The 14428-nt window shown below is 45.2% G+C and overlaps 1 protein-coding gene across 1 annotated transcript; it reads left to right on the forward strand.

Annotated features, from left to right (window-relative positions):
• Positions 1-831: 831 nt before the first annotated feature.
• Positions 832-2143, forward strand: LOC311123803 (trypsin inhibitor ClTI-1-like). The gene is made up of 4 exons (XM_084198034.1): positions 832-912; positions 1162-1202; positions 1721-1830; positions 1948-2143. Exons 1-4 carry the CDS (start codon positions 867-869, stop codon positions 1991-1993), a joined length of 243 nt encoding a protein of 80 aa, XP_084054160.1. The 5' UTR covers positions 832-866; the 3' UTR covers positions 1994-2143.
• Positions 2144-14428: the final 12285 nt, after the last annotated feature.

The following is a 14428-nucleotide window of genomic DNA, read 5'->3' on the forward strand; positions in this document are numbered from 1 at the left end:
AGTAGGGAGGCTATATACAAGGGGTACTGGTACAGAGTCAATGGGAAATAACAGTAGGGAGGCTATATACAGGGGGGTACCGGTACAGAGTCAATGGGAAATAACAGTAGGGAGGCTATATACAGGGGGGTACCGGTACAGAGTCAATGGGAAATAACAGTAGAGAGGCTATATACAGGGGGTACTGGTACAGAGTCAATGTGCGGGGGCGCAGGTTTGTCGACGTAAATTATGTAATATGTACATGTGAGTAGAGGTAAAGTGACTATGCATAAATAATTAACAGAGTAGCATCAGCGTAAAAAGATGGGGTGGGGGGGCAAATAGTCTGGGTAGCCATGATTAGCTATTCAGGAGTCTTATGGCTTGGGGGTAGAAGCTTGGTGGAGACCTACACGGTATAAATAGGGGGGGGGGAGACCTACACGGTATAAATAGGGGGTGGAGACCTACACGGTATAAATAAGGGGGGGGGGGGGGGGAGTCCTACACGGTATAAATAGGGGGTGGAGACCTACACGGTATAAATAGGGGGTGGAGACCTACACGGTATAAATAGGGGGGGGGGGAGACCTACACGGTATAAATAGGGGGTGGAGACCTACACGGTATAAATAGGGGGTGGAGACCTACACGGTATAAATAGGGGGTGGAGACCTACATGGTATAAATAGGGGGTGGAGACCTACACGGTATAAATAGGGGGTGGAGTCCTACACGGTATAAATAGGGGGTGGAGACCTACACGGTATAAATAGGGGGTGGAGACCTACACGGTATAAATAGGGGGTGGAGACCTACACGGTATAAATACGGCTCCGGTGCCACACAACGTCACCTGCCTACGCCCCTTCACTACTGAGAGAATGTGGAACTTTACACGACTGACTCTCGCACTCCTCTGTGTTGCCGGTGAGTGTTGTTCAATTTTACTTAATTAGTTTCAAGTGGCAGTCAAATAGTTTTATTAAATAACATTAACTTCTAAGAGCAGTTTAGACAAACAGTCGATACTACCCCCGGACTGCCTCTGTTGGCGCCCGCGCAAATCTACGACTAGAGAAAAGATGCGCTATCTGTCGTTTAGATTAGAACGGCTGGAAATCAAATCTGACGTTAAATCATAATTAGTCTAAGACTTGACATCTTTCTCCATTTTAGTTTTGGCACGAGGAGCGAGTCTCCCTGACGGCAGCATAGAGGTAAGCAGGCTAAACCGTTTCTTTTTTTGGAGTGAAAGGCTATGCGCATTCATAAAACACTTTGTCCTATGTGCTGGATTAACAGTAGTTAGTAATGTAGAACACTGGTATGGGTCTTACTCTGTACAAAATTCAATTGTTCACCAAGTACACCTGTATCTTCCTGGTCAACAACTAGTTGACATGACAGTCAGGGGTGTATTCATTAGTCCGATTCTGTTGCAAAACGTTTTGCAACGAACAGTGTACTCTAAATGTAAAACGTTTTTCAACCAATGAGAATTTCTATTGGGCAAATTCCCTGTTTGTGTTGCGTTTGCTTCAATTTGTTTGCTTGAGTGAAACGTTTAGCAATAGAATCTGAGAAATGAATACACCCCAGGTGCACTGTGGAAGGGGTGGAAAATGTATGGCTTGTTCCCTGTTATCCATGTTCTCTTCATATGGTGTCATACTAGTACACTATATTACCAACACCTCATATTTATTTATTACATAACCTGGTTTTTGTCCAACAGCCTAACTGTTCCAAGTACAACCTGCCCTGGTGCACCGAGCAATATGATCCAGTGTGTGGAACCGATGGCGTCACCTACAGTAACGAATGCACGCTGTGCTCTGAAAACATGTAAGTAACCAACTAAAGCTTTCAACAACTTGTCTTGTTCTGTGCTTGTCTGTCTGTGCCTCTGTCTCGTTCTGTGTTTGTGCGTGTCTTTTAATTCTGCTCCGTGTGTGTTCCCAGGAAGCATAATCGTCACGTTCACATCAGGAGTAAAGGAGAGTGCTGAACCAGACGTGACCGTCCATTGTCTCAGCGACACACCAGGCCCTCAACATTACTTTGAACCATTTCCTGTTGCCTTGTCAAAACACTGACATGTTTTCTGCTGCCTTCTAAAAACCGGTCTCAAGTGCCTCAATAAACTTTGAACAATTTCTTCAATGCCTGTTTCCTTCTCCAACCCTTATGGGCTCCCTGTTTGTCATAGTCTTCTGTAGAGCACTTCACTACCTAGTCTTTAAGACTTGTGTAGTGTACTTCTTGGTGGTAAAATGGTCAACTTGTAAAATGAGGGAATGGCTGGCAGGGATGTTGATAGAGCATGGCGTTTGCAACGCCAGGGTTGTGGGTTCGATTCCCACGGGGGGCCAGTATAAAAATATATCTATTCACTAACTGTAAGTCGCTCTGGATAAGAGCATCTGCTAAATGACTAAAATGTAAGTTAGGCGGATGTTTATCTTAGTTAGTGAAAACACCCTCAATCACATCTTGATTCCTGTGCACCATAGAATAAGGGCTCTATTCAAGCAGAAGTACTACATATTCCACGCTAGAAACGTAAAGGTCATTTCCGATTGAGCCGACATGCAGCGTTTAGTCTCCGCTAGAGCAGGGACGTTGCCTTTAAATGTCAATCACGCTGTAAAGCTGAACTTTTGTGGTGCGGATTGAATAGAGCCCTTAGTAAATATTGTCTTCACATGAGCAGTACTCTGAACTCCCCTCATGACCTCAAGGATTTGACCTGGTTGAAATGTTTTTGTTTAGGCCTGCTGACTCTGTCTCTGCATAGACCTCTCTTTAATAGCAAGTTCAATGTGCAATATTAACCATTCCTCACTGATAGTCTTAATGTTTCAATGTATATTTACAGCGCCTTCAGAAAGTATTCATACCCCTTGACCTACTCCACATTTAGTCGTACAGCCTGAATTCAAAATGGAGTAAATAGATTTTTCATCCTCACCCATCTACACACAACACCCCATAATGACAAAGTGAAATCATGTTTTTAGACATTTTGGAAAATGTTTGTATTGAAAATTAGATCCAGAAATATCTAACTTATATACAGTACCAGTCAAGTTTGGACACCTACTCATTCAAGGGTTCCTTTATTTTTACAATTTTCTACATTGTAGAATAATGGTGAAGACATCAAAACTGAAGTAACATATGGAATCATGTAACCAAAAAAAGTGTTAAACAAATCTAGATATGAGATTCTTCAAAGTAGCCACCATTTGCCTTGATGACAGCTTTGCACACTTGGCATTCTCTCAACCAGCTTCACCTGGAATGCTTTTCCAACAGTCTTGAAGGAGCTCCCACATATGCTGAGCACTTGTTGGCTGCTTTTCCTTCACTCTGCCGTCCGACTCATCCCAAACCATCACAATTGGGTTGAGGTTGGGTGATTGTGGAGGCCAGGTCATCTGATGCAGCACTCCATCACTTGGTAAAATAGCCCTTACATAGCCTGGAGGTGTGTTGGGTCATTGTCCTGTTGAAAAACAAATGATAGTCCCACTAAGCCCAAACGAGATGGGATGGCGTATCGCTGCAGAATGCTGTGGTAGCCATGCTGGTTAAGTGTGCCTTGAATTCTAAATAAATCACAGACAGTGTCACCAGCAAAGCACCCCCACACCATAACACCTCCTCCATGCTTCACGGTGTGAACACCGCGTCTCACAAAGACACGGCAGTTTGAACCAGAAATCTCACATTTGGACTCAAGACCAAAGGACACATTTCCACCGGTCTAATGTCCATTGCTCGTGTTTCTTGGCCCAAGCAGGTCTCTTCTTCTTATTGGTGTCCTTTAGTAGTGGTATCTTTGCAGCAATTCAACCATGAAGGCCTGATTCACACAGTCCCCTCTGAACAGTTGATGTTGAGATGTGTCTGTGACTTGAACTCTGTGAAGCATTTATTTGGGCTGCAATTTCTGAGGCTGGTAACTCTAATGAACTTATACTCTGCAGCAGAGTTAACTCTGGGTCTTCCATTCCTGTGGCGGTCCTCATGAGAGCCAGTTTCATCATAGCACTTGATGGTTTTTGCGACTGCACATGAAGAAACTTTCAAAGGTCTTGACATTTTCCGTGTTGACTGACCTTCATGTCTTAAAGTAATGATGGACAGTTGTTTCTCTTTGCTTATTTGAGCTGTTCTTGCCATAATATGAACTTGGTCTTTTACCAAATCTTCTGTATACCACCCCCCCTACCTTGTCACAACACAACTGATTGGCTCAAACTCATTAAGAAGGAAGAAATTCCACAAATTAACTTTTAACAAGGCACACCTGTTAATTGAAATGCATTCCAGGTGACTACCGCATGAAGCTGGTTGAGAGAATGCCAAGAGTGTGCAAAGCTGTCATCAATGCAAAGGGTGTCTATTTGAAGAATCTCAAATATAAAATATATTTTGATTTGTTTAACACTTTTTTGGTTACTAAATGATTCCATATGTGTTATTTCATAGTTTTGATGTCTTCACTATTATTCTACAATATAAAAAATAGTAAAAATAAAGAAAAACCCTTGAATGAGTAGGTGTGTCCAAACTTGACTGGTAGTGTAAGTATTCACACCCCTTTGCTATCACACTTTGAGATCTGGCACATCCAATTTCCTTTGATCATCCTTGAGATGTCACTACATCTTGATTGGAGTCCACCTGTGGCCAATTCAATTGTTTGGACATGATTTAGAAAGCAACCCACCTGTCTATATAAGGTCCCACAGTTGACAGGTCATGTCAGAGCAGAAACTATACCATGAAGTCCAAGGAACTGTCCGTAAATCTCAGAGATAGAATTGTGATGAGGCATATATCTGGGGAAGGGTATAAAACAATGTCTAGGGTGTTGAAAGTTTCCAAGAACACAGTGGTCTCCATCATTGGGAAATCGTAAAAAATGGAACTACGCAGACTCTTCCTAGAGCTGGCCTTCCGACCAAACTGAGGAACCGGGCAAGAAGGACCTTGGTCAGAGAGGTGACCAAGAACCCAATGGCCACTCTTGACAGAACTACAGAGTTCCTTGGCTGAGATGGGAGAACCTGCCAGAAGGACAACAGTCTCTACAGCACTTCACCAATCTGGGCTTTAAGGGAGAGTGGCCAGATGGAAGCCACTCCTGAGAAAAAGGCACATGACAGCACGCCTGGAGTTAGCAAAAAGGCAGGTGAAAGACTCCGATCATAAGGCAGAAGATTCTGTGGTCTGATGAGACAAAATGGAATTATTTGGCCTGAATGCAAAGCGCTATTTCTGGAGAACCAGGCACAGCTCATCACCCATCTAACTCCTATCCCTACTGTGAAGCATGGTGGTGGCAGCATCATGCTATGGGGATGCTTTTCAGCGGCAGGGACTGGGAGACTGGTAAGGATAGAGGGAACAATGAATGGAGCCAAATGCAGGCAAATCCTTGATGGGAACCTGCTTCAGAGTGCAAACGACCTTAGACTGCCCCGAAGATTTACGTTTCAACAGAACAATGCCCCCAAGCATATAGCCAAAGCAACGCTTGAATTATTCAGAACAAGAATGTGAAAGTCCTTGAGTGGCTTAGAATTCAGGCTGTAACACAACATTTACATTTACGTCATTTAGCCGACGCTCTTATCCAGAGCGACTTACAAATTGGTGCATTCACCTTATAGCCAGTGGGATAACCACTTTACAATATGTTTTATTTATTTTTTTGTGGGGTAAGGGGGGATAGAAGCATTACTTTATCCTATCCCAGGTATTCCTTAAAGAGGTGGGATTTCAAGTGTCTCCGGAAGGTGGTGAGTGACTCCGCTGTCCTGGCGTCGTGAGGGAGCTTGTTCCACCATTGGGGTGACAGAGCAGCGAACAGTTTTGACTGGGCTGAGCGGGAACTGTGCTTCCGCAGAGGTAGGGGGGCCAGCAGGCCAGAGGTGGATGAACGCAATGCCCTCGTTTGGGTGTAGGGACTGATCAGAGCCTGAAGGTACAGAGGTGCCGTTCCCCTCACAGCTCCGTAGGCAAGCACCATGGTCTTGTAGCAGATGCGAGCTTCAACTGGAAGCCAGTGGAGTGTGCGGAGGAGCGGGGTGATGTGAGAGAACTTGGGAAGGTTGAACACCAGACGGGCTGTGGCATTCTGAATGAGTTGTAGGGGTTTAATGGCACAGGCAGGGAGCCCAGCCAACAGCGAGTTGAAGTAATCCAGACGGGAGATGACAAGTGCCTGGATTAGGACCTGTGCCGCTTCCTGTGTAAGGCAGGGTCGTACTCTCCGAATGTTGTAGAGCATGAACCTACAGGACCTACCGCCTTGATGTTAGCGGAGAACGACAGGGTGTTGTCCAGGGTCACGCCAAGGCTTTTTGCACTCTGGGAGGAGGACACAACGGAGTTGTCAACCGTGATGGCGAGATCATGGAATGGGCAGTCCTTCCCCGGGAGGAAGAGCAGCTCCGTCTTGCCGAGGTTCAGCTTGAGGTGGTGATCCGACATCCACACTGATATGTCTGCCAGACATGCAGAGATGCGATTCGCCACCTGGTTATCAGAAGGTGGAAAAGAGAAAATGAATTGTGTGTCGTCTGCGTAGCAATGATAGGAGAGACCATGTGAGGATATGACAGAGCCAAGTGACTTGGTGTATAGCGAGAATAGGAGAGGGCCTAGAACTGACACCAGGGGTGAGAGCACGTGGTGCGGAGACAGATTCTCGCCACGCCACTTAGTAGGAGCGACCTGTCAGGTAGGACGCAATCCAGGAGTGAGCCGCGCCGGAGATGCCCAACTCGGAGAGGGTGGAGAGGAGGATCTGATGGTTCACCGTATCAAAGGCAGCAGACAGGTCTAGAAGGACAAGAGCAGAGGAGAGAGAGTTAGCTTTAGCAGTGCGGAGAGCCTCCGTGACACAGAGAAGAGCAGTCTCAGTTGAACGACCAGTCTTGAAACCTGACTGGTTTGGATCAAGAAGGTAATTCTGAGAGAGATATCAAGAGAGTTGGTTAAAGACGGCACGCTCAAGAGTTTTGGAGAGAAAAGAAAGAAGGGATACTGGTCTGTAGTTGTTGACATCAGAGGGATCGATTGTAGGTTTTTTGAGAAGGGGTGCAACTCTCGCTCTCTTGAAGGCGGAAGGGACATAGCCAGCGGTCAAGGATGAGTTGATGAGCGAGGTGAGGTAAGGGAGAAGGTCTCCGGAAATGGTCTGGAGAAGAGAGGAGGGGATTGGGTCAAGCGGGCAGGTTGTTGGGCGGCCGGCCGTCACAAGTCGCAAGATTTCATCTGGAGAGAGAGGGGAGAAAGAAGTCAAAGCATAGGGTAGGGCAGTGTGAGCAGGACCAGCAGTGTCATTTGACTTAACAAACGAGGATCGGATGTCGTCAACCTTCTCTTCAAAATGGTTGACGAAGTCATCCACAGAGAGGGAGGGGGGGGGGGGGGGGGGATTTAAAGTGGTAGAAAGTGGCTTTAGCAGCAGAAACAGAGGATGAAAATGTAGAGAGGAGGGAGTGAAAAGATGCCAGGTCAGGACAGGCGTAGGCTCAGGTTTTCTGGGTCTCTATGTTTTTGGTTGGATAGGTTTCTCAATTTCTTATTAAGTTTTTTGCATTCTACATCAAACCATTTTTCATTGTTGTTAACTGTTGGCTGTCTTGACATTTTTATATTTGATAGGGAAGCTGAAATTAATAGGGTTTTTGTTTCCCAATAGTTTTTTGGTAGGTTTCGACACTATTTTCCTTCAATCTATAGTGTTTCTTAATACTATGCAGTTTATTCGGCTTTGATGCCTCATGATTGAGTATTGCTCTGTTCAAGAAGGCTGTGATTTTGCTGTGATCTGATAGGGGTGTCAGTGGGCTGACTGTGAACGAGACTCTGGGTTGAGGTCTGTGATAAAGTAGGTCACCACAGACTAGTATGTGTCCCTGGGCCTGGAAATGATTGATCTCCCCCTCTAGGATGGAGACGCTGTCTTTAATAAAGTATGGGGATTCTATTGGGGTGACCTTCTCCCCTACCTCACCTCGCTCATCAACTCATCCTTGACCGCTGGCTATGTCCCTTCCGTCTTCAAGAGAGCGAGAGTTGCACCCCTCCTCAAAAAACCTACACTCAATCCCTCCGATGTCAACAACTACAGACCAGTATCCCTTCTTTCTTTTCTCTCCAAAACTCTTGAGTCTCTAGTCAACTCTCCTGCTATCTCTCTCAGAATGACCTTCTTGATCCAAACCAGTCAGGTTTCAAGACTGGTCATTCAACTGAGACTGCTCTTCTCTGTTTCACGGAGGCTCTCCGCACTGCTAAAGCTAACTCTCTCTCCTCTGCTCTTGTCCTTCTAGACCTGTCTGCTGCCTTTGATACTGTGAACCATCAGATCCTCCTCTCCACCCTCTCCGAGTTGGGCATCTCCGGCACTGCTCACTCTTGGATTGCGTCCTACCTGACCGGTCGCTCCTACCAGGTGGCGTGGCGAGAATCTGTCTCCGCACCACGTGCTCTCATCACTGGTGTCCCCCAGGGCTCAGTTCTAGGCCCTCTCCTATTCTCTCTATACACCAAGTCACTTGGCTCTGTCATATCCTCACATGGTCTCTCCTATCATTGCTACGCTGACGACACACAACTAATCTTCTCCTTTGGCCCTTCTGATAACCAGGTGGCGAATCGCATCTCTGCATGTCTGGCAGACATATCAGTGTGGATGTCGGATCACCACCTCAAGCTGAACCTCGGCAAGACGGAGCTGCTCTTCCTCCCGGGGAAGGACTGCCCACTCCATGATATCGACATCACGGTTGACAACTCCATTGTGTCCTCCTCCCAGAGTGCAAAGAACCTTGGCGTGACCCTGGACAACACCCTGTCGTTCTCCGCTAACATCAAAGCTGTGACCCGATCCTGCAGGTTCATGCTCTACAACATTTGCAGAGTACACAGAAAGCAGCACAGGTCCTAATCCAGGCACTTGTCATCTCCCGTCTGGATTACTGCAACTCGCTGTTGGCTGGGCTCCCTGCCTCTGCCATTAAACCCCTACAACTCATCCAGAACGCTGCAGCCCGTCTGGTGTTCAACCTTCCCACGTTCTCTCATGTCACCCCGCTCCTCCGCACACTCCACTGGCTTCCAGTTGAAGATCGCATCTACTACAAAACCATGGTGCTTGCCTATGGAGCTGTTAGGGGAACGGCACCTCCTTACCTTCAGGCTCTGATCCTACACCCAAACAAGGGCACTGCGTTCATCCACTTCTGGCCTGCTAGCTCCCCTACCGCTATGGAAGCACAGTTCCCGCTCAGCCCAGTCAAAGCTATTCGCTGCTCTGGCACCCCAATGGTGGAACAAGCTCCCCCACGACGCCAGGACAGCAGAGTCACTGACCACCTTCCGGAGACACTTGAAACCCTACCTCTTTAAGGAATACCTGGAATAGTATAACAGTAATCCTTCTACCCCCCCCCCCACCACCCCATAAAAAAAAAAGAAGGGTGGTTGTCCCACTGGCTATGCTAAGTTGAATGCACCAATTTGTAAGTCGCTCTGGATAAGAGCGTCTGCTAAATGACTTAAATGTAAATGTAATTGGAGGTGTACCTGTGGATGTATTTCAAGGCCTACCTTCAAACTCAGTGCCTCTTTGCTTGACATCATGGGAAAATCAAAAGAAATCAGTCAAGACCTCAGAAAAAAATTTGTAGACCTCCACAAGTCTGGTTCATCCTTGGGAGCAATTTCCAAATGCCTGAAGGTACCACGTTCATCTGTACAAACAATAGTATGCAAGTATAAACACCATGGGACCACGCAGCCATCATACCGCTCAGGAAGGAGACGCGTTCTGTCTCCTAGAGATGAACGTACTTTGGTGCGAAAAGTGCAAATCAATCCCAGAACAACAGAAAGGACCTTGTGAAGATGCTGGAGGAAACAGGTACAAAAGTATCTATATCCACAGTAAAATGAGTCCTATATCGACATAACCTGAAAGGCCGCTCAGCAAGGAAGATGCCACTGCTCCAAAACCGCCATAAAAAAGCCAGACTACGGTTTGCAACTGCACATGGGGACTAAGATCGTACTTTTTGGAGAAATGTCCTCTGGTCTGATGAAACAAAAATATAACTGTTTGGCCATAATGACCATCGTTATGATTGAAGGAAAAAGGGGAACGCTTGCAAGCCGAAGAACACCATCCCAACCGTGAAGCACGGCGGTGTTAGCATCATGCTGTGGGGGTGCTTTGCTGCAGGAGGGTCTGGTGCACTTCACAAAATAGATGGCATCATGAGGAAGGAAAATTATGTGGATATATTGAAGCAACATCTCAAGACATCAGTCTGGAAGTTAAAGCTTGGTCGTAAATGGGTCTTCCAAATGGACAATGACCCCAAGCATACTTCCAAAGTTGTGGCAAAATGGCTTAAGGATAACAAAGTCAAGGTATTGGAGTGGCCATCACAAAGCCCTGAGCGTGTGCGAGCAAGGAGGCCTACAAACCTGACTCAGTTACACCAGCTCTGTCAGGAGGAATGGGCCAAAATTTACCCAACTTATTGTGGGAAGCTTGTGGAAGGCTACCCGAAACGTTTGACCCAAGTTAAACAATTTAAAGGCAATGCTACCAAATACTAATTGAGTGTATGTAAACTTCTGACCCACTGGGAATGTGATGAAAGAAATAAAAGCTGAAATAAATCATTCTCTCTACTATTATTCTGACATTTCACATTCTTAAAATAAAGTGGTGATCCTAACTGACCTAAGACAGGGAATTTTTACTAGGATTAAATGTAAGGAATTGTGAAAAACTTAGTTTAAATGTTTTTGGCTAAGGTGTATGTAAACTTCCGACTTCAACTGTACCTTTAAAAAAAAGGTAGGGGCATGGATCAGAAAACCTGTCAGTATCGGGTGACCACCATCTGACTCATGCAGTGCGACACATCTCCTTCGCATAGAGTTGATCAGGCTGTTGATTGTGGCCTGTGGAATGTTGTCCCACTCCTCTTCAATGGCTGTGTGAAGTTGCTGGATATTGGTGGGAACTGGAACACGCTGTCGTACACGTCGATCCAGAGCATCCCAAACATGCTCAAAGGGTGACGTCTGGTAAGTATGCAGGCCATGGAAGAACTGGGACATTTTCAGCTTCCAGGAATTGTGTACAAATCCTTGCGACATGGGGCCGTGCATTATCATGCTGAAACATGAGGTGATGGCGGTGGATGAATGGCACGACAATCGGTGTGTAGGTTTTCAATTTTCTTTTAATTCAGAACAGCATTTGAACAACTTATGAGCAGCAGGTGCTTCTAATCAGCCAATCAGGGATGTGGCTTCTCTGGTCTACCTTGTATACAAGTTAGTCACAAAGACATACAGATTTATAGGGTATGGGAGTGGGCACGAATCACCTGCCCCAGGTGTCTGCTCACCTAAATACGTCATATCAATTCATGAGATAGCCCACCACCTGCCCCAGGTGTCTGCTCACCTAAATACGTCATATCAATTCATGAGATAGCCCACCACAAAGGACATCAGGCACAGCCTGACACCTTTAGGAAGGAGGTGAAATCTAATTATTTTATTTAAAACATATGGGGATATGGAATTTAATGTATATATCCACATGGCTTCTCTTTAGAGTCATTTGTTGTCATAGTTACTCCCTTTATGTGGTGGATGAACTTTTCGATCCCGACGGAACGCAATTCATTAATAGAATGATGTTGTTCTATAAAGTGTCTTGGTACTGGCGAGGTGATATCTTGACGTGTAATAGTGGATTTATGTTATCCAAGGTGTACTCCAAGGGCCTCTGTAGCTCAGTTGGTAGAGCATGGGCGTTTGCAACGCCAGGGTTGTGGGTTCGATTCCCACGTGGGGCCAGTATGAAAATGTATGCACTCACTAACTGTAAGTTGCTCTGGATAAGAGCGTCTGCTAAATGACTAAAATGTACTTTCAAGGCGTGGAATGTTTTTCTGATATAAATCTTATTACAAGAACACTGTAAAATATAAATAACTTCTTTAGTAGTGCCAGTTATACATTACTTTATCTCATAGGTCCTAGAAGTCTGAGGGCCTACAATTGTTTTTTAAAAAGTTTTATTTAACTAGGCAATTAAGTTAAGAACAAATTCTTATTTACAATGACGGCCTACACCGGCCAAACCCGGACGACGCTGGGCATGATCTACATGGGAAGCATCCTTTATGAATGTCTCTTCTCTCTCTCTGACCACATCATATTTAACCAATATGTTTGATACATTTCTTGATTGTTTATAGGTGAATAAATGTGGATTCTGGAAGGCAGAATTTAAAGAGGAGTCTGATGATAACCTGTGCCAGTGTTTATAGACGATAGACTTGATGCCATTATGGCTATCATCGAAAGTAAGTATATAGTTTACAGAAAACAGTTTGTTCTGTTTTGATGGGATTTATTAAGTAACTGGCTTCTGTTCAAGCGTTTAACTTGTTTTGGAGCTTTATCAAGCCAGGTATCGGGGTATCCTCTACAGCTTCATCAAGCCAGGTATCAGGGTATCCTCTACAGCTTTATCAAGCCGGTTTCGGGGTATCCTCTATAGCTTTATCAAGCCAGGTATCAGGGTATCCTCTACAGCTTCACCAAGCCAGGTATCAGGGTATCCTCTACAGCTTTATCAAGCCAGGTATCAAGGTATCCTCTACAGCTTTATCAAGCCAGGTATCGGGGTATCCTCTACAGCTTCATCAAGCCAGGTATCAGGGTATCCTCTACAGCTTTATCAAGCCAGGTATCAGGGTATCCTCTACAGCTTCATCAAGCCAGGTATCAGGGTATCCTCTATAGCTTTATCAAGCCAGGTATCAAGGTATCCTCTATAGCTTTATCAAGCTAAAGAAACCTTTCAATTGATATTACGTAAAAACTTAAATAGTTAAATGATAACTTGAAAATGATTTGTGACTGTATACGTTACAAAGGATAACCCTTTGCTTAAAACATCAATTTGTTCACTACAAAACTTTTTATCTGATAGGTTAAAAACGACATTCTCTCGGGGGGCATTGTTGCTTTGGGTATCTTCGTTCACCTCCTTCCGCCGACCTGTTGTACCTCTCCTTGTGCGTATTTGTCTTTGGCATGTGTACGTTTGGAGCGTCGGAGGGGCAGGGGGCCCAAAAAAGTATTTCTGGATCTGGAGGATGGAGAAGACATCGCTGAGGTAGAGGATTCACCGGATTCTGATGCGTTGGCCTGTTGTGTGGGATGTCGTCTGCAAGTGCTTGGGTTTCTCAGACAACCAGGTGTAGAAGTTCTGCTCCTTGTAGTCGACTGTGTTGTGCTTGAACTTTCCCAGGTTGAACTTCAGTAGATCGGCTTGGAGGTTATCGATCTTGGTTTTGATCTTCTGCTGGAGTCTGTCCACTTCTTCTTGATTATATGTCTGCTCAATGTCCCTTTTGCAGTCATTGGTAGCTTGTTTTAAAGTAGCAAGCTCTTTAGAGGAATGGTCAATGATGAGAAGCAGTAGGTCCATAGAGCAGTGATTCAGCACCAGCATCTCCTTTCCTTATGGACGGCTCCTTTTGGATACGTAAACCTTTATAAAATGATTCTGTTCTTGTAGTATTCGCTGAGCGTTATTGTGCTGGGAGCTCTAAGCAAATGTCTCTCTCTTGTAGTTTTGTTAACTTTTATTTCATACTCTTCCTTTTCTGGGACTATGGTGGTGGTTAAGTCCCCAGTATTACCTTTCCTGCCTTGCCTCCAGACCGTAGTCGGGACGGCTCAGGGAATTCCTTCACTTGCTAGCTCCAGGGCCAGAGCAATTTACAGATGCTCTGGGGGGTAAATCCCACATTTGGGGATCTTATCTACTGCTAATGACGAGTTAGTCTGGAATTCCACTGAAGCAGTTGACATTTATTAAACTTGTACTGACTGAGGTAGTCTGAATGACAAAATAAAATAGTGGGCTAACGGAGCGAAAAGAGCATGGCTCACAGGTCGGCTACATCCTCCACACCACAACAATTGAATCAAAAAAACTAAAGTAAACTTACTACGTTACCCATAATGCACTTTAGTGTTTTAAAGCTATATCCCTACTTTACCAACACCAGGGAGTAGAATTTTATCCGCATCTCCTTTGCTGAATGTGAACGTTCGGGCTCTCGCCTCAGTAAACTTGCTGATAGTTTCAAAAGACATGGTTCAGAGTTCAGAGTTCAGGGCTGCTGATGGAGGGGGATAGTAACTCATCAAAAGAGAACCATCGCGCTCTCCCAGAAGCTTGTCTGTTGCGTGTTTGTCTGAATTAGCTGGTTTTACACACCAGCCAAGCTTCTGGGAGAGCGGGATGGTTCTCTTTTCATATGTAAACAAATTTGTGCACAGCATTTTAGAGAAATACGATTTTTGTGCA

Source organism: Coregonus lavaretus, assembly GCF_964263955.1.
Source record: "Coregonus lavaretus genome assembly, contig: HAP1_SCAFFOLD_800, whole genome shotgun sequence".
NCBI lineage: Eukaryota > Metazoa > Chordata > Actinopteri > Salmoniformes > Salmonidae > Coregonus > Coregonus lavaretus.